Consider the following 20,677-nt stretch of genomic DNA (forward strand, 5'->3'; position numbering starts at 1 on the left):
CTAGGCAATTGTACTTCTATTTCCTTGTCCTCAGCGTCATCCTTCCAGCAGCCTCCCACTGGCTGCTTTGCATAGTGCTTCACTCCTTGTCTGTAAGGCATCACATCAGAGCCCCTGGACCAGTCCCAACCGGAGCAAGGAGACTGCCTCCCTCTGCGCTCGTATGTAAACAGCGCTTCACACCCACCGTACTTTTAAGTACTCTATTGTTGAGAGCAACAAATGGCAAATCCCTATATTGTGGCTGCCACAATGAATGGCCTGCCCTGCTCTGTCCTCAGACCGACAGCTATGGAGACCATTAAAATGAGTGAAATACAGGGGCACCCTAACTGTATTTAAGGGAAAGGGAAAACAAAACAATTGCTGCTCCCTGGCTCTGAGCAAAAAGTTGTAATGTTTGGTTCATTGCTTCAGAGCGTTGAGCCTCCTAGAGACCTATGTGTCAGAAGGGACCTCCAAGGGTCATGTTGTCCATTCCCATCCTGCACCAGGGCAGGATCGATCCCTAAGCCACCCTCAAGAGAGGGCACCCAGTTTAGGCCATCAAGCTCTCTGGCATTCACAATACTTGGGAAACGTCTCTTTCATTCACAAGGCACTTTTTCACAGCCATGCGGTAGGGCTTTGTTGCGTAAAGTGTTATCCCCATTTTAGGGATGGGGCGCCCAGGCAGAGAAAGGTTAAGGCCTATATTTTCAAAAGGCTCCACGGATCTCACATGCCCAACCTGACATAACTCCTGATTTTCATAGGGAATGAGCACCCAGAAATTCATCCAGAGTCCAGGAGAGCTGTAGGTGCTCAGCACCTCTAAAAATTTGGCCTCACATTTCTCAGGATGGGCACCCAAAATCTGCAGGCACTTTTGGAAAATGGAAGCCCTAAAGGACTTGCCCAAGGTCACAGAGTGAACCAGTGTCAGAGCTGGGACCAGAACACTGGAATCCCTAGCTCCACGTCCTGTGGTCTGACAACACCTCTCCCCACACTGTGGAAAATCATCCTTGTAAGCAAAGAGAGCCTCCATTGGTCCCTGTCAGATAGGATAGGCCTACACGGCTCTCTCCAGCTACCACGAGTCTATGTTGGCTGGCAAAATCTCAAACACCTTCCTGGTATGAGACAGACAGATCAATCTCTTCAATTCACCTCATCAATGAGCAACCATCAGATGGCAGTAACTTCCACAAGCATTACATCCAGGGGATCCTTTGCTGAGTCACACACTATCTTACTGGGACTCTTGCAACCTCCTTGCAAGGCCAGATATTGGTTCGGTTTCAAAAGGTTTCCTAAAATGTTCCTTCTCCAGGGGCCTGAGTGTGAGATCAATAATCGTAGACTCGACCCTCTGGTGCCACACACCTGACCCCTACCACTGACGCACAAAAGTTCTCTCTTGGATTTCCCTACTGCCACTCCCCAGAGTAAATAGCCAGCACGTTCACAAGGCCCCATTCTCAGATGTGTGCGCCTAAGGTAAATTCCTATTCGAGTGCCCAAATACAAGAGCTGGATAATTAACCAAGTTAAACACACACACACACACACACACGCTGAGTGTTCAGGGGAGATTCTTGCAGCAGAGAAATACACCTCCTCATCCCCCACCCTATGTCACTAAATAACGTTACCTAGGTAAAAGTAAGAAAACCAAATATCCACCTCCCAATTTAATATCTATGCAGATGCTTCAGGGGGGAAAAGCTAATGACACCAGAAGGTGGGAAATGGGAGAGCGCTGACAAACATGGAAGCCCTCAAACTAATGAGGAAGCTTTCAGAGCAATATTATCTCCCAATCTCAAATCAATTGGAAGAAAACCCCCACTACATGTAAAAATTAATAGACCTAGGGTTTCTGCTAAACCTTTGACATTTTCAGCAAGCTGCTTAAGAGAGTATAGATAATCCTTGTCCTCGGTAATCCACAAGAGCTTCCAAATCACCACAGGAGGAAGAAATGGAGGACTGCAGCAATCTCTACAGTACTCAAATGTGCCATCCCCCCCAAAAAAATATTTTGCACATCCCAAATACACAGATGGTTTTTTCTAACCCAAGTTCACTTGTAGGAGCTATGGACTATAAATAAAGCCACAGGATCTCTAAGCTCAGATATAACTATGCCTGCACTGCATAGTAAACCAGGGTTTGTGTGACCTGTGCTTGCAAACCCATTCTTTCCAAGCTCACCTTTGAGCATCCACACCTCATACCCATGCCAGCACGTCCATGCAGGGGTACACAGACAAGCACACAGGCAAGCCACTCTAGGGATTAGTTCATGGTGTACTGTGGAAAAACTTGACAGCAGAGGATTGGGAGGCAGGATAAACTGCTACCATAAAACAAAAAGGTTTTAAAAGAGGTGGGAAATCCCATAAACTTCAACATGCAAACAAGAGTAACTGCCCAACCCTTTCGTAGCCCTAATAAATCTTTTATGTGGGCCTTCCGTTTACAAAATCCTCCAGGCCTTGTTATAAAATATATTTCATCATAAAATGCTGTGTCCCAGCAGCAACCTGCAAAGTGCTCCAGAGGTTGAATTGCCATTTATTTATTTATTTTAAATAATCACTGATCCAGGATCAAGGCTTAGAAATATACTGGTCCTGAAAAATGTCTGTATTAGTCCTAAGAGTATCTAGCCCTCTCAGGTCATTAGGCACAATCGTACAAAGCAGTGGTTTCCAGAGCTAGAAAAGAGAGACAGTGGCTATTAAAATCAAATCCCAAGGGAAGCGACGCATAAGAAAGCATGATGGTAATCGGAACGATGGGTATTTCAGTCTGAGCTCTCATGATTTGCCAGAGTTAAAAATTAATACTGTAAACCACTGAACAGCTGAGATTCCCACAACGGCCTTAATGCCCACATGACCGTGACTCGGTAGTTACATACCTCAAGTTTTATGACCAGAAAGAAACAGAACTGAGCAAGAGGTATGTAAATCCAGCTCAGCTTTCACGCCAGCAGTGTTATTTGGGTAGGCATGTTATACTGGAGTGGCCTTGCTTTGGATTCATATTTTGGGAAGTCAGAACATGGAACATCTGGAGACCTTCCAACAAGGAAAATTAAGGGTAAAAAATAAACTCAAACCAGCCTGGTACTGCAGAACCAATACATTAAGTGCAGCTGGGTGATCCAGTGAGGTCAGAAGAGAGTGGAGTGCTGCCATACAGGCACACCTCTGCTGCATTCTCCTTGGGAAGGGAGAGGGCAGGAGGCAGGCAATATAAAAATAGCCACCAAGAATATAAATAGCATACGTTAAGGCAAAATTTTTTGGCCATGACCTCAGCAGCCCAGAATAGTTCTGGCAGGTATCGTGTGAACCAGGGGACACCGCAGAGGGTATTCTTAGCAGAAGTCCCAGAAGGCTGTCCGGTTTGTGTGCAGAGGACTGAAGCACTATTGTCATGCTGTAGTCTGGAGACAGCTTGGCACAGCGACAGCATCATGCTCAAAAGCCAAAGTGACTCAGGAACAGAGCAGGCTGGGAGGCGCAGCTTCGCTCTGTTAGTCCCTTGGCATCCACGGGCTAATCGGACTGGCTGCCAGGAATTCTACCGGGACCCAAAGAAGGCCATGTGTTAGAGTGCATGTGAGCAAGTGGAATCCTACCTTCCTTTTTGTTACAGTGAAGGACACGTGTAACAAACCAAATCAGTAGGCTTGGATCAGACCCCTTTAGAAAACGTTGGGTTCTCCTTGTAACAGGTTACACAGTTACTCTTCTGGGTCAGAGAAGTGCACAGAGCACATCTGTCCTGGGATAGATCACATGGAAAGTGCTCTGCTAATAAAGGCTCCTCTTACCTCTCTAGCTGTCTTCGGTACTTTTATGCCCCCACCCCCACACATCACAATCTTCAGTGCACTTACCCTCCCAACACCTCGGCGTGGTAGAGTGCAGTGCTCTTACCCCTGTATTACAGATGGGGAACGGAAGCACAGAGACACGTAGGGTATGTCTACATCACAGCAGCACAGCTGTGACATGACAGCTGTGTCACTGTAGTGTAGATGCTTCTTGTTAGAGTGACCAGATAGCAACTGTGAAAAAACGGGACAGTGGGTAAGGGGTAATAGGCACCTAGTTCCCAAAAATGCGACTGTCCCTTTAAAAACAGGACATCTGGTCACCCTACTTCTTGCAGAAGCAGTTTTTCCATCACTGTAGTTAATCCACCCGTCTGACAGGCAGTAGCTGGGAGAAGAATTCTTCCATTGAGCCAGCTGCGTCTACACCAGGGGACATGTCAACCTGCGTCGCACAGGGTGTGAAGTTTTTCACAGCCCTGAACGATGTAGCTAGGTTGATCTATGTTTTAGGTGTAGACCAGGCCCCGGTACTTGCCCAAAGTCACCAAGGAAACAACCGCCGCAGGAACGCAGCCCAGACGCTGCCGTCATGAGATTTGTCCTGTTGGTAGAGCTGGATTGACGCATTGTTTAAGTCAGCAAAGCCACCTGTCAGAGCTCCTGGTCATCCTGCAGCTCCTGTTTTTTCTACTACATAGGACCCTGCCTCTCAGCCAGGGACTGAGAGGTACCAGCAGTAAACACCATGCTTTTGAGCACAGCTGGATGTGGCAGGCTGGACGATTTAGGGATTGGTAAAGAGAGGACATGGAGCCTTTCGCCCCTAGATCACTGGCTCAGATATAACTCAGATTGGTAGTAACAGGAGTCCAACTACTGTGCTGGCTGCTCCTACACATGCAGGAGGGGGTTAGTAGGGCATTTGGGGTTTGGAACAAGGGACTAGATTGCTCTAAGATGGTGCAGGGGAATGTAAAGCTATTGGACACTCCTTGCCCTCTTTCAGTTGTTTCCACTAAGGTTGAATTCATCCCTTAACAGAGGTAGCAATGAGCTCCCAGCTGCGCTGACCATGCGTCATCCATGGCCACATTGCTCCCATGCAAACCCGAAACAGAGGGGGAAAGCTGCAGCCACTTAGCAACCCCTCTGCCTCCCCACTTCCACCCAGTGAACCCTCTGCCACTGGGGGCCTAGAACATGGCTATCAGTGGCCAAAACCAGACTAGACTCTAGGGAAAGTTTGGGCCGGTATGTTTCTGCATGGGTTTGATAGGATTACGATGACTTCTGCATGTTTTTACATCTGACAAAAAATACACAATTTTGATAGAGCTGGATCCAGTTAGCTCTGACACCACCCCACTTGCTGCAATGTCTTTATCAAGGATAAAAAGCACCCTAGAAATTCAGCTCTTGAAGATGTGAATGTCATTCGCTTTGGAATATTTCTGTAAGATCAAAGTTGCTAAGGTTCTGTTATGTTAACGGCCTCACTGTCTAGGCACTGCTCCCAAAGCCACCACCGCAATCAGCCAATCCGTAACCAGAATCCACCCTGCCGCCCCCTTTTCCTCCCATTAACAACCTGGGCCAGAGAAGGCTGCTCTCAGCAGCCAATCCACTGTTCCCATTATATCAAACTACAGTATTCCTGTTTCCCTGGTAACCTAACAAAGAACTGGCAAGATACAGCATGCCTGGGGAGCCACAAATCGAAGATCTCTGGAGTCCCACTAAAAAAAGGGAGCGAGGATTCATTTAATCAAGTAATCCGAGAACCTGTTCTTTATCTGTACCAGTGAATAGGTACTATGAGGATTGCAAATATTTCTGAGGTATTTATATAGCACCATATACTTGCAGCTAGATACCACAGTTACAGAGTTTAAGGCCACCAGGTCATCTAGTCCAGTGACTGGTGACCCCTTTCACATAGAAAGCCTCTGAGTGTGACCCCCCCCTTATAAATTAAAAACACTTTATATATTTAACACCATTATAAATGCTGGAGGCAAAGCAGGATTTGGGGTGGAGGCTGACAGCTCGCGACCCCCCATGTAAGAACGTTGTGACCCCCTGAGGGGTCCTGACCTCCAATTTGAGAGCCCCCAATCTGAGCTCCTGCACATCACAGGCCACCAACACCACCCAGGACTTGTACATGAAACCCCACAGCCAGAATTAAAGCGAAGTGTTATCGCGCACAGGAGACTAAGCTATTATGTGCCACAGGCGGAGAACGGAAGGGACCGAGGATCAAAAGAAGAAACGATTGGGATATACTCGCTTCCTTTGTAAAATGCTCTGAGACCTATTGATGGAAAGCATTACAAGAGAGCTAGGTATTATTTGTATGGATAATGAGACTAGCCAGGAGTTATAACAGCAAATATAACAAAACAAAGGCTTAGGAAGGAATATAAACCTATTTCTGGACACAAACTAACCTCTCAATTTATCGGCGTTAAGAGGAATTTTCCCTCCGGACATATTACCCCATAACTCCCTGCACCTTCCCAGGGCCGTCCTTACCCATACGCAAAGTACACAGCTGCGTAGGGCACCAGGAAATTTGGGGCACCAAATTTGCTGGTGCCCTGCACAGCTGTGTGTTGCTTGAGCCCCTGCTCCAGCTCTTCCCCAGGGCCCGCCCCTGCTCTGCCCCAGCCCTGCCTCTTCCCACCACAGCCCTGCCCCCACAGCCCCCACTCCACCCCAGCCGTGCCCCCACTCCCCTGAGGACTCCAGCAGGGGTTGGGCCTGCACTCACCGGCGGTAAGTGGAGCGACCCGGCCGCAGCCTGCTCCGCTCCACCGGCGGGTGCTGGGGGCGATTCCCCCCTCCCCCCAAGCCTGGGAGCCAGGGGAGCAGAGCAGGCTGGGGCCGGGTCACTCCACTTCCCGCAGGAAGTGGCCAGCCCCCTTCCCCCTGTCGGCCTGGGGCCAGCCCCCAACCCCGCAGAGGCCGGGGGGCTGCGTAGGGCACCAAAATAGCTAGGGACGGCCCTGCACCTTCCTCTGAAGGATCTGGCACTGGCCACAAACACAGACAGGGTACTGGACTGGGTGAAGCATGGGGTCTAGCCAGCCTGGCAATACCTGTGTTTCTGTATATTGAGCCCTCGGTTTTCAGGTGAGATTTTTCAAGGTTTTTCAACCAGTTCAGGACACCCCTAATACCTCACTCCATAAAGAGAGGCAAGTGGCTTTGGTTTTATTTCACCTGCGGTCTCAACAGCCTTTTCAGGCCAGGATGGAGGAGTCAGATGCTGCACTTCTGCCCTGCCTCCAGCCCTTACCTCTGTACATGCCGAAGTAACCTTCCGACCGGATTGTCTTAATAAGGCAGTCAGACCTGCAAACAAGAGACAGAGATAAAACCTCAGGAGTGCAAAGGTGGAGAGGGAAGAATCTAATCAAGCGATTTTCATTTACAGTTTGTCAGCCGAAGTCCAGGAAGAGGTGGAAACAGCGTTAGCCACTGACACCATCGTTGTGAGAGCTCAGGAGTACAGCTGTCCTTGGCACAGAGGGGCTCTGAAATACCGGCTCACCCCATGCACAGAGAACAAACTTGCTTTCCACATTCTCCAAAAGGGAAGAATGTTAATTGGAGGAGCTGCTCGTTAACCAGATGGGAGCCCCAAAACAATAGCACAACATGTTTCAGTGATCAGCCCTGATCAAGGAAGGGAAATAAAGAGCTGGGTTTGAAACTGAAGTTTTGCACAGCCACCCTAACCTGCCTTGTCATTTTAAGGAACTCAGGATGTTGGGGGCTGTTTTAAACTAGTGGAAAATTACTGCATTGGGCCCAATCCAATGCCTAATAAAGTCAATGGAAAGAATCCCATGGTCTACAGTGGACTTTGGATCAGACCCATATGCACTTATTTATACCAGACCCAGGCTTTGTAAGCAAAAACTGCATAACTCGGTCATATCTTGTTTCCCCAATAACACAAGATCCACACACACACTGTGACCTGAACCCAAAAAGCCTCCCGGGCTCCCTGTTAAGAACAATGCAACATCTCCTGCTGCCTCTGAAAATCAATGGCTATTTGGTCACTGACTTCAGCAGGAGCAGAGCCAGACCCCAAACTTCCACTGGGTGGATCTCTGGGATCTGAAAAGGGTCACCTTCTGCGCTCTCTCGAAAGAACTTGGAAAACCATAAACCGACTAACACTCACTATCCCTCTGTGCGACAAGCCAGTATTAACAAGGGACAATACTATCCCATCCACAGCTTCATGACCCCTTCCCAGTAAGTCAGACTGGCAAGGATACCCAAAGCATTAGACAGTGGCAGGTGTAAACGTGGTACTGGTGAGTTTAAATGTCACTCTGTGTTTATTTCAAGGCTGAACAAATAAGTCACCTGCGTGCGTTCAGAGCCCCACTGTGCTAGGCGCTGCACGCACACACAACAGGCAGCCTCTGTCACAAAGAGCTTGTCATGAGAATAGATGAAGCGAAGGAGATATTGTTATCCTTATTTTACTGCTGGGAAACCGAGGCCGGGGGAGATTAAACGGCAATTTCACAAGGGCAGTCTGTAGGAGAGCAGAGAATTGAACCCAACTCGAGTCACAGGCCAACGTCTTGACCATAACCCCGGCCTCCCTTACAGCCCTGGTGCAAAAGAATGCACTGCTGCTAGGGGTGCAAAAATTAATATAACTCAAGACACACAAATAAAAATGCTCCCAGCAGGGACCTTACCTGTGGGGTTTCAGCCTGGGCTAGTTAATTTTTAATGTTTTATTTATTTATTTATTTTAAATACAGCTTCTTTTGATGGCTGATTTTAGGAGAGTTAAACTCCTAGAAATGCTGATGTCACCATAAATGTGGGGGGGGGGGGGGGCAGGGTGAGGGAAAGTTGAGATCCCACCCAGCCAGTACTTACATGCTGGTGTACATCCGCTGGCCATTTTGCTGGTTCTGCAGGCGAGTTTTCGCCAAGTCAATGGGAAATACACAAGTGACTCCAATCAGCCCAGCTATCCCTCCATTGATCAGCTTGGCAGGCAAACTGCAAGGGAAAAAAAAACACAAAAACACACAGATGCATTGGCAACAAGATATAAAAAGGGAAAGAGGAATAAAGAACCACGACCTTCAACAGGAGTGCTATGAGCTGAAATAAACCAAGCTTCCCACAAGCAAATAATCATAATATATTGCGCTTGGTGCTTTCCACCTAACACACAAAGTGATCTGCTGGGGTATAATTTGTCTCATTTTACAGATGGGGAATCTGAGGCACAGAATCCAAGCTCAAACAGAGAATCAAGAGTGCCCAGGTCCCACGCGCAAGGCACATTGCAATGCTCTAGCCACTAAAAAAGAATGAGGGGGATGGTTTAAGGCATTTTCAGCAGTCTTATTGTGACCACTACCTGCAGTACAGTACTGGGATCCTTCCAGCTCCACAGGGGAAGGCTGGCCTTGTGGTTGAGGCCCAGAGTGGGATTCTGAAGAGCTAGATTCAATACTCTGCTCTGCCACAGACTCCTTATAGAACCTTGGGCAAGTCATTTAATCTCTCTGTTCCTCAGTTCCCCATCTGTCAGCTAGGAAGGATGATCATCCCCACTTCCTACTCTTTATCCCTCACTGTCTGTTTAGACTGACTCGCACTCGCCCCACGTGTGTGTATGTGCAGCTCCTAGAATAATGAGGTCCTGATCTCTGCGAAGGCCTCTACATGTTATTGTCATACAAATAATAAACATTGTACACAGCTGCTGTCTGACGCTGCCCCCCTTGTGTGACCTCTTGTCGTAGACTGGGGGAAACCTAGTCATGAAATCTAGAACCCACCAGCAGATGGGAGGAGGTAGGAATAGAATCTGTGCCTTCAAAAAAATCAGTTCTCACCCCCACCCTTTCCTCTTTGCCTTCTCATCACTTCCGTCCTCCAGCCCAGAGCAGAGCTCCCATCCAGGTTTGGTTCTTGTTGCTCCTGACCAGCCAGCAGGTGGCACTGCTGAGCGATATAACACTCCCCACTGAGCTGTGGCTTCAGGTGGTTTGGGATTCATCCAGAAACCCGAAAGGGGCTGAGTGAGGTAAAGCCTTTGCCAGATAAGCAGAAACATGCCCCACTTTTCCAGACAGATGCCACAAAATAAAGCCATGGGCCCAGATTTGGGGAAATCCACCCGCTTTTGGCCCAGGATTCAGTGAAATGTTTGCCCAGGCCCATCAATAGAAACACTGGCAGTGAACGTTACACCAGTTAAGGGTGCAAGGCTTTCTCTAGTCACTCAAGAGCCAATGGCCTGTCAGACCAATGGGGACAGTGTAGACTGACCTTGTTTAAAGGGCCAGATGTCTCACTAACCATCGGGATCAGACATTAATGTTTTACAGCAGCAGAGGAAAGCTGGCGTCAGACACGCACCTAACTAGCGGTTCATGACACGTAGGCCGCTAACTTCATGTGGGGAAGACCAGCGCAGAGGAGCTTCGCTGGCAGGCTGGCCCTACACACTTTCAGAACCAGTAAGACATTTCAGACACGGCTCCTGGACCTGCGGTCAGAGAAGACACTGTGCGTGCACGTGTGTGAGGCGTTTGATCCCGGATATATCAGTGGCACAACGGGGAGCGGGACCCCACAGACAGAGGCGAAGCTGAGTGCACATGGATACGGAGGGGTGAGATTACACGTAGCAAAGAAAAACAGAGACAAAAGCAGGCTGTATTGTGCAGGGGGTCTCACAGTTGAGCTTTTTCATCTCTAAGCAGCTCTCCCTGGTACCTACATGCACCTCAGTGTTAAAGCCGATCTACCACCCTGCTTAGCGAGAGTCCAGCACTCTTTCAATTACTTGGACCATAAGACATTTAAAAAGTGGATCAATCACTGGTGTCAGAGACAGGGGATGCCTATTAGATCCTCCAAGTGCATTCCGTCCAGTGAAGGGCAAGATACAGACCCTTGAGCGGAGGATATATCCGCTATTAAACTGATGACTAATAAGCACTCCTCATCACAGCTAAACAGCCCGAGAAACAACTGATCCCATGTGGCTCCCTCAGAGGCCTCTCCATTCTGAAGAATAATGGACACTGCACACAGGATGCCAGCAGGCAGGGCCATCAGTGGTGCACTGCTCTGAACTGAGGAAGTGGCAGAGATAAGTTGCTGGAGTGGAGTGAAGCAAGGGAAGCAGAAAGGCCTATTAACTCCTCAGCTGCTCAGAGGCATTCCCAAGAGCTCAATAATGGATGGCGGCTGCTCGACAGCAGAGACCAGGCTTCAGAAGCTGTCCGGCTACAGATATTCTGGAAGGTCTGCCTCTCTGCTACAGGCCTGATGGAAGCCCTCTGAGATTAAGAAGGCTCAGGGCATGAAAGACAGAGAGAGTATGTGTGTTGGGGGAGCCTCATGGAGCAGAATATAGAAGGAAATAACCTTGGCTTTCTATAGATGCACAGTGACATGACTATAGCTTTTGCAAAGCAAAAATCCCAGGGAGGGATTCCAGGGCTGGAAAGGTGCACACGGCAGGAGAGGTGTCCCAGTAGGAAGAGTCAGACTCCTATATAAAATCCTAAGGCTGTGGTGAGGGGAAAAAATAAGAGTTAGATGCCCTCTAGGGCCTGCCTCCTCTACCTTTCACCCCATAGATCAGACGGGCGAACCCGAGCTATTTCTTGGCACCTTTTGTAAGGGACAACACAGTGCCATTCTGGAAGGGCACTCAATGTCGCCGAGCAGAGCTGCTGTCTTGGGGCCAGATTTTCAGCTGAACCTCAGCCCCCATTATGCGCTTACATGTACTCTCCTGTACATGTATTATAAATCAGAGGTGCAAACAGAAAATCAATAGTTTGGCATTTTAACTCTCCCATTTGCAAGATGTTCAGCTTCCTTTGTGACTCTGCATCTACAATGTCCAACAGGTGCACCAAAAAAAGCATCCGCAAAGCAGAGGCCCCTTTAAAAGCTCTAGTTTCCCGAGGAAGAGACCCTGTTTCCAATAGCTATATTGGCATCTTCTCAACACTAGTTCTCAGAGTCCTCACACAGGACTCTTCCAGTAGGACCCACCCTGAGGGATGAGGCTAGAGAAAAAGATAGTACCTTAGACAGGTCACCATTACAGGGCATAGCATTAGTGAAGAAAGGCCAAGACACCAGCGAAAGGAAAAAGGGGGAACATTTAAAGCCAGGTGAACTGAGCTCAGCTGATGCAAAGGACATTATTGCCTGGATCTGCTGTTCATGCAGCTAATGCAGGATGGGAGCCTGACACCTAGATGCGATTTCAAAGCATCTGCTGGTAAATCACAGTCCCGAGGAGAGTCAGGATTGGGGCTGCCCCAGTTCATCTCTGGAGTAACTCTGGTACTCTGCTGCAATAAGGAGAAATTATCACTAAGAAACCACCAAGTAGGAGTGAGGAACCCAACCCCATAGCTAGCACAGTACAGGGTAGAATATTGGGCACAAGGCATGACAAGTTCATGCATTTCAGTGCGGACCCCAGCACCACCACACAAACATAAAAGAGGACAAACTAGAAGGCCTGGCATGCTGACACACACAGAGAGCGTCAGGCCATGCGCAATTTGCAAGCGACAGCTGTGGAAAGCTTCTCCCCACCCCTGTTATTTGAGGGCAGGAAAGCATTGCTCAAGATACCTATTCAGTTATTCTGGTTCCTCCGGAGTCATCACCTAGAAGAGGAGAACATGCACACAGACTCGCATGGTCAAAATAGTTCAAAACAGAACGAGATAAGTTCATGGAGGATAGGTCCATCAATGACTATTAGCCAGGATGAGCTGGGATGGTGTCCCTAGCCTCTGTTTGCCAGACGCTGGGAATGGGCGACAGGGGATGGATCACTTGATGATTACCTACTCTGTGCATTCCCTCGGGGGGCACCTGGCATTGGCCACTGTTGGAAGACAGGATACTGGGCTAGATGGACCTCTGGTCTGACCCAGTGTGGCCGCCCTTATGTTCAATAATAATTCTCTAGCACCTCCCAGATGAGTCCCTCAAAGCACTTTACACGCACAAATGGATCTAGTTTCACAGCACCCATGTGAGGGAAGTAGTATCCTCCAATTTAAAGATGGGGAAACTGAGGCACAGAGAAGCAGGATGACTTGTGGTTAAGGCAGTGGAACTAAGGTGATCTAGGTTCAATTTCAGGCTCCGCCATGGATTTTCCTTTGTGAACTTGAGCAAGTCACTCAAGTCTCTTTGACTTAGTTCCCTGTCTGTAAAATAGCGGTACTACTACTTATTTCCTCCCACCCTTTGTCTGTCCTGTCTACTTAGGCTGTACTCTCTTCTGGGCAGGCACCACATCTTGCCGTGTGTATGCACAGCCCCTACGGCCTTCGGGAACTCTAAGTGCTACTGTAATATACACAGAGATTAAATACTTGCACAAGTTTATACAACAAGTGGATCACAGAGGTGGGAACAGACCCATCACCCCCTACGGATTAAAATACTGGACCGGGATATGGGAGAGCTGGGAGAAGTTCCTCATCGTTCTGTACTCCATGTGCACTGCCAGGGACAGAGCGGTGGGCAAAGAAGGCATGCTGTGGGGGCAGCATGCAGAGGAGTACTCCACTCTGTCCAGCGTCCTGCACAGCCACCTCCAGCCTTTTCAGCTGGAGCCACGGCTGAAGTCTGCAGCTCCTGCCATATGTGATTCACTCCACTGGGGCTATCAGACACGTACAGCCATGTGGCCTAGCAGAGATGAATCTGGGCTTGCAATTCAGACTAAGGAAAGAATACATACAAACACCATAGAGCTCCTGAGATCAGTTAATGGACAAAAGACACTGCTCAGGGATTAAACACACAATGATGTTTTCTTGCTGCTGGCTGCTCTGCCTGGGGCCCTTTTCCATCAGCTGTCTCTGCCTTGCAGAAAAAATAGTCCAATCCCGACAAGTCGCAATAAGGGCAGCCCTTTTCCTCGCCCACCGTCAACACAACCAAGTCAAGAGAACACCATTATCTGACCCAGGTTAGCCTCCCCCTCTCTTCACAGGTGCTCTTGGGAGACAATGCATTGGGGAGGTCAGGTGTTAGTGAAGTTCTGGAGCCAGACAGCAGTCACCTTTCGTCAGGAAAAACTTTGTGAACAGCAAGTGTAAACCCCGCCCACACTAACAGAAAGCTACGCCCACCCTTGGGACCATGCTGGTCCAGCCCTCATGGTTCCTGGAAAGCCAATAGCATGATCCACAACAATCAGAAGCATATTCCAGATTTACTTTCCTAAAGGACACAAATATAGCTCCGGGACAAGCCAGGAGCAAGGTTTGCAAGCTGCCTGCTGTGTCCTCAAATCATCTAGTTGTTTTAAACCTGGTAGCATCAGTGCTTGGATACCAAGGTGCCTACAATTAGATGGACAGACTAGGCTTTAGGAAGAGGGAACTAGGTCGCTGCTGTGTATAGTTCAAAAATAGAAAGTGCCAGATCCTCAGCTGGTGCCCGTCGGCACAGCTCCTTTGACATCAGTGTATTGAAGTCAAAGAATGACCCCGATTTAAACCAGCTGTGGAGCTGGCCTTCGAAAGGAGAGGGGAGGTAAAGAGGAGGAATGAATTGGGGGCTGAGGGGTGGACAGATAAAACAAGAAGTGGGGAGTGTAGGGCAGGATGAAAGGAAAAAAGACAATAGAAGGAGGATACAAGAAAGGAGAAAAGAAGGAGAGAGGGGAGTTGTGACACCAAGCACCCCTGTATTCACACGTTACAAACTGCTGTGATAATCTTCATACAAAATATGCGTTGTGAGGTATCACTTGAAAACTAACAACTTGCTGACCATATAATATTGAGTGATGTATGTACATGATGTGTATTAAGAGAGTTATGAATATATGCTGCAATAATGACTGACGTGTGTAAACCAGGTATGGCAGAGGGAACAAAGGAATGTGTATTTACCTCAATTGCCACATAAGCAGTAAACAGGACCATCAAGACAGCAGGAGGAGAAGATGGTAGGAAACAGAAGAATTTGCATTTGAGTTAATAAGTGGGGGGAAGAAAGAGCATGGAACTTCCTTTACCACCAGACAGCTTGAATAAACTGTACTTTGGAGAGGTAACCTTCAGAAGAATCCATTCCAAAGGATTACTGGTCTATAAAGACAGGGGGGCTGAACCTCAAGTGATATGCAACTGAATCAACTGATTATACTTTTATACTAGGGTAATATTGTATGCCTTTATATACAGTAATATTGTATGGTCCCAATGTGTCTGTTTATACTAGGGTAATATTGTATGCCTTTATATACAGTAATATTGTATGGTCCCAATGTGTCTGTTCTGATAGTGAATGACAGACACATTGGTGAATAATAGCACTGTGAAAAGTATGTACTACATAGTGTGCTACATCAGGAAACAAGGATACCTAACGAGGAAGTGAGCTGTAGCTCACGAAAGCTTATGCTCTAATAAATTGGTTAGTCTCTAAGGTGCCACAAGTCCTCCTTTTCTTTTTGCGAATACAGACTAACACGGCTGTTACTCTGAAACCTGTTTTAGAGACTGTATCCAAACAAAGGAAGAAGCAGGTTCTCTCCTAGGCAGGAGGGATCACCCCAGCTATTATCTGTCTGCTATGTAAATCAAGCATGGTGGAATCAAAACAATGGAAGCTCTATTTACATAACGGGGGGGGGGGAGAAGGCCACAGGAAGGGAAGAACAGCATGAGGTCAGCCTGCCTCTTGAAACAAAGTCACAGAACTCTGGCAGATAGAAGCAGAGAGACGGAAGCCATCTTTGGCTTCCATCACTAGACAGACACAAGGAAGCAGAGCTCCGACACGCTGAGAAAGATGGGTCCTTCAGCCAAGGCCGTGTTCAAGTCTTTGGAAAATGAATGAAGGTAGACACCATCTTGAACAAAGCCTGTATCTTGCTAGATTACGTTTTCGATGTGTTTTCACTTTTATGTGCATGTAACCATTTCTAACTTTATTCCTTTTACTTGGCATCACTTCATCTATGTTTTGTTGTAAATACATTTGTTTTTATTTTTACGATCAACCAGCTCAGTGCTGTGTTTAAAGGGAATGGTGTATTTACCCCAGTTAAACTAATACGCTGTGATGTGCTTGTGTCTTCAGAGGAACAAATGAACCTTATTATTTCTCTGAACGGTCCAGGAGAGGATCGGGCATTACAGAGCACACAGTTTGGGGAAAATCTGGGACTAATGAGGTTGTTGGGGTCACCCGACAAGCAGTAATTTTAGATTGCATTAACAGAGGCATAGTATGCAAGTCAAGGGACGTGATGGTACTTCTCTACTCGGCGCTGGTTAGGCCTCAGCTGGAGTACAGTGTCCAATTTTGGTCACCAATGTATAGAAAGGATGTAGAGCAGAGGTGGGCAAACGACAGCCCACGGCCCCTTCCCCACTGTCCCCCCTCCCCCACGGCCTCAGGGCGCCACGCCGCCGGCGCAATGCTCTGGGCGGCCGGGCAGCTCAGTGGCAGAGCCACGGTCTGATCCGGTGCTCTGGGTGGCGCGGCTGTAATGCCGCCAGCCACCGGTGCGCCAGACAGCATGGTAAGGGGGCAGGGAGGGTTGTATAGAGGGCAGGGGAGTTGGGGGGTGGTGGGAAGTGGGTGGGGTTGTGGATAGGGGTGGTCAGAGGGCGGGGTTGTGGATAGGGGTGGTCAGAGGGCGGGGAACAGGGGGGTTAGATGGGGCATCGGGGGGGCAGTCGGAGGACAGGGAGAAGGGGTGGTTGGATAGGGCAGGGGTCCAGGGGGCAAGTGAGGAATGAGAGGGAGGTTGGATGGGGTGGCAGGGGGCAGTCAGGGATGAGGGGTCCGGGGTGGTCATGGGACAGGGAGTAGGGGGCAGTGGATGGGGTAGGAGTCCCGGGGGGGGCGTCAGGGGATGGGGGTTGGATGGGGCAGGAGTCCCACGGGGCGAGAAGCAGCGAGGGACAAGAAGCAGTGGCAGGGTGGGGGTCGGATAGGAGGTGGAGGCCGGGCCATGCCTGGCTGTTGGCGGAGACACAGCCTCCCCTAACCGGCCCTCCATACAATTTTAGAAACCTGATGTGGCCCTCAGGCCAAAAAAGTTTGTCCGCCCCAATGTAGAGAAACTGGAAAAGATCCAGAGGTAAGCGACAAAGATGATCAAAGGGATGGAAGACAAGCTGTATGAGCAAAGGCGGAAGGAACTGAATATGTTTAGTTTGGAAAAAGAAATTGGGAGAGTGGGGGAATATGACAGCAGTCTTCAGATACTTGAAAGGCTGCCACACACACAAAAAAAAAGACGGAGAAAAGTTGTTCTCTCTTGCTGCAGAGGGCAGGACAAGAGGCAGTGGATTCAAACTGCAGCATAGCAGATTTAGATTAAATCTCAGGGAAGACTTCCTACCTGTAAGAACAGTAGGGCAATGGAACAGATGCCGCAGGAGGTTGTGGAAGCCCCTTCACTGGTGGTTTTCAAATGGAGGCTGGAGAGCCATCTGTCTTGGATGGTTTAGACACAACAAATCCTGCAGCTTGGTGGGAGATTACACTAGATGACCCTTGAGGCCCCTTCTAACTCTATGATTCTATGAACCAAGGCTGGTGGAAGCCAGAGTGGGACCATGGGGCTGTAGACAGGCTGCTGGGGTTAGAGCTGCTGAACCAGGGACATCTAGCACACAGTTACTCAGGGCGTGACCTGCATGCCTGTAGGCTTGTTGAGAGCATCCCAGCTTGGGAGCTACAGCAGCAAAGCATTGTAAGGCACCCAGGGTTGCAAGGAAAGTGGTGACACAGCCCCTCACTGGTCTGGATTACACCCTGAACCCCATCATAGAAGTGGGGAAAGAATCACAGATTTTAAAGGCCGTAAGGGACCATCGGATCATCCTGTCTAACCTCTTGTACAGCAGGTGAGATTCTCTGGCCCACAGTTACTCCTAACAAAAGGAACAGCAAAACTTTTTACCTGATCTGTTTATCAGCCATTTAATTCAGACGTGATCCTGTTCAAAATCAATTTGCTCCTCCTGAATGCTCCTCCTGAATGTCGCTTTTCTTTTTTTTCCTCCCCTCAGTCACTGCCTCTCTGTCCTGGCGAGTGGTTCTCCTGAGAAGGGTGAGAAAGAAACACCAAGGAGACAAGATTGAGAACAGGACTTTACATTCTCCACAAAGCCCAAACCTTTGTAGGCAGAGTACACAGGCTCCCTCCCCGACCCCGTTCAGGGACTGCCCAGTCTGTACTTGGAGCATAGCCAATGCCTCACACACAGAGAACGACACGTCTGACGACAGAGACTGAGCGAGTGCCTGCATCCATGCCCCTAACCCTGACTCTGGGGAAGTCACTGACCCCGATCCCAGAGACTCCTGTGAACAGTTCCCAGATACGGATTATTCAGAGAGGAAAGAGGGTTAGTCATATTGTCTCACTCTTATTTTTAAAAGAGGCAAATTTTCCAATGACTTTCCCTCTGCCATGCACAGAAGGAACAGTCAAGAAGCTGCAAGGCTGTGAAATCATCACACCCACCCACCACATGGTCTCTAGCTGGCTGCCAAGAGCATCGCACTTCAGCATATGAGGAAGGATGGCAGCCAGACACTGCAAGCGCCTTGCAGGGCTTAAAGGGACAGCAGGCTGTTTTGAAGCTGTCTGCTCTTGGGAGCAGGTGAAGGGGGCTGAGTGGGGGGGGGGATGTCAGACTTCCACACCATCTGGTCTCACAGGGAGGAGCCTGTTCTCTCGATTACGCTGCCCCACAGAGTTACCAGGGAGCTGCTGGAACCCAGCCCATGAAGGAACTCAACCCCAGAAAGGTGGATATTTTGAATATTCAAGAATTAGATTCCTTTAATATTTCTCATTTCTTGCCACCTACTCCTCATCCCTGAAAGCAGCTGGTCCCCAGCTCCCATCTGGTAATGCAGTGCTGGCTCATTGGCAGCTTCCTTTTCAGTTACTTGGGGAGTAGCAACCCATAGGCTGGAAACAAACTCTTTGTCCTCTGTCTTAGCAATGAAATGTGCCACTGGCTTACCCATCAGAGTCCTTTCCACACCCACCCCTTCATAGTCTGTAAGGAGACCTTAAAGCAGTGGTTCTCAGCCAGGGGTACATGTACCCCCAGGGGTATGCAGAGGTCTTCCGGGGGCACATCAACTCATCTAGATATTTGCCTAGTTTTGCAACTGGCTACATAAAAAGCACTACTGAAGTCAATGCAAACTGAAATTTCATTCAAACAATGACTTGTTTATACTGCTCTATATTCTATACACTGAAATGTAAGTACAATATTTATATTCCCATTGATTTATTTTATAATTATGGGGTCAAAATGAGAGAGTCAGCAATTTTTCAGTAATAGAGTGCTGACATGTTTGTATTTGTGTGTCTGATTTTGTAAGCAAGTAGTTTTTAAGTGAGCTGAAATTGGGGGTATGCAAGACAAATCAGACTCCTGTACAGTAGTCTGGAAAGGTTGAGAGCCACTGCTTTAAATGCTAACACTGCATTTTCATTGCCGGGTACAATTTCATGACTAGTTTGCGACAATGAGGAATTCACAGAGCTGCAAGCAGCCAGCAACAGTGCACGCAGGCACTTCATAAGATTACACACACACACACACACCCCGCTCTGCTAGCACACTTCAGTCTTGACCTGCAATCCCCACTTTCTTCCCGATAGTTCAGCTGGGGGTCCTTCTCGGGCAGAGACTTCTAACTTCAATGACAGGCATGGTGGTATCTGCACAGCCATCCCCCACGATTAGGCTGAGCCTTCAAATCCATTTGCACTTGAGATCCAGGACTCATCTGAAGCCATCAGAGGCCAGTGCACTAAACCCACTGGGGAATGGAGCTCTTTCTAATGTACTCAGCTCTGACTTCATTCACCTGCATGTCTTCTGGGGTTTCTTTTCAGGCAGCCAGTCTCTTCTTCAAAATTAGTGAATGACAAGTGAGAATATACTAAAATCCCTATAAACTAAGGCCTTGACTACACACAAAACATGTAGCATTTAATTAAAATGGTTGCAATCTCCTTTGGAGACTCATTTTCATTTAGCTTAAACCACTTCTCAGACACTTTAAGCTAAACAGACGCAAATCACTCAAACTAAATAAAGTAGGAGTGTATACACACAAAGGGGTTTGCACCAGATTAGCTTCATACCTTTTGTTAAACTGATACACCTCCATGTAAGCAAACCCTAAACCATGAAAACTCATCGGTAGCAACTACAATAAATAGGGTGTTCCCTTTTATGGATAGAAGAGGTCTGGCCAATTCCACACACAGTCCTCATGCAGCTCTGGTGCCATTACAGCGGCATTAGGTTCACAAGATGCTTTTCAAAATAGGGCTTTTGCGCATAATACATGGTCCCACCTCTGCTGCGTACTAGTCAGCTGCTGCCCTCCACCCCAGAGGCAGCTGCATTTCAGATATGTGACACAATATGTACAATAGTTCAACACACAAAATACTGTAATGTTAAATATTTACATTTTAATCGGTCAAGAGGAAAAATGGATGCTCAGGAGACAGCTGACCATGTAACTTCTTGATCTCCCACAACAGTGGGGATGGTACAAGAGCAAAGATGGTTTTATAGCTAAGGCACTAGACTAGGAATCAGAAAACCTGGGTTCAGGGGGGTGTGGGTGTGGCCAACCTGCAAAGCAGCCACAATTGCAAATTTAAACTCCACCAGTGCACTTTGCTGTATTCCCCAGAATCCCATCATTCATTTTAAAGTATGAAACAGTTCTATGCCCCTTGGTTGGGAAGATCCGAGCGCTACGCCA

General features: G+C 48.2%; 1 protein-coding gene across 4 annotated transcripts in view; it reads right to left on the reverse strand.

Moving 5' to 3' along the window:
- Window positions 1-20,677, reverse strand: part of SLC25A22 (solute carrier family 25 member 22) — a 76,346-nt gene that overhangs the window by 21,408 nt on the left and 34,261 nt on the right. For all 4 annotated transcript variants that reach the window (XM_084632544.1, XM_084632546.1, XM_084632545.1 and 1 more), the window contains 3 exons: window positions 17,826-17,966; window positions 8,756-8,881; window positions 7,140-7,195 (listed from right to left, as the gene is read on the reverse strand). In XM_084632544.1, the coding sequence (XP_084488670.1) occupies window positions 7,140-7,195; window positions 8,756-8,881; window positions 17,826-17,845 (202 nt within the window). In that variant the 5' untranslated portion in view covers window positions 17,846-17,966. The remainder of the gene's footprint in view (window positions 1-7,139; window positions 7,196-8,755; window positions 8,882-17,825; window positions 17,967-20,677) is intronic.

The sequence above is a fragment of the Lepidochelys olivacea genome (assembly GCF_965140295.1).
Source record: "Lepidochelys olivacea isolate rLepOli2 genome assembly, chromosome: 6".
Taxonomy (NCBI): domain Eukaryota; kingdom Metazoa; phylum Chordata; order Testudines; family Cheloniidae; genus Lepidochelys; species Lepidochelys olivacea.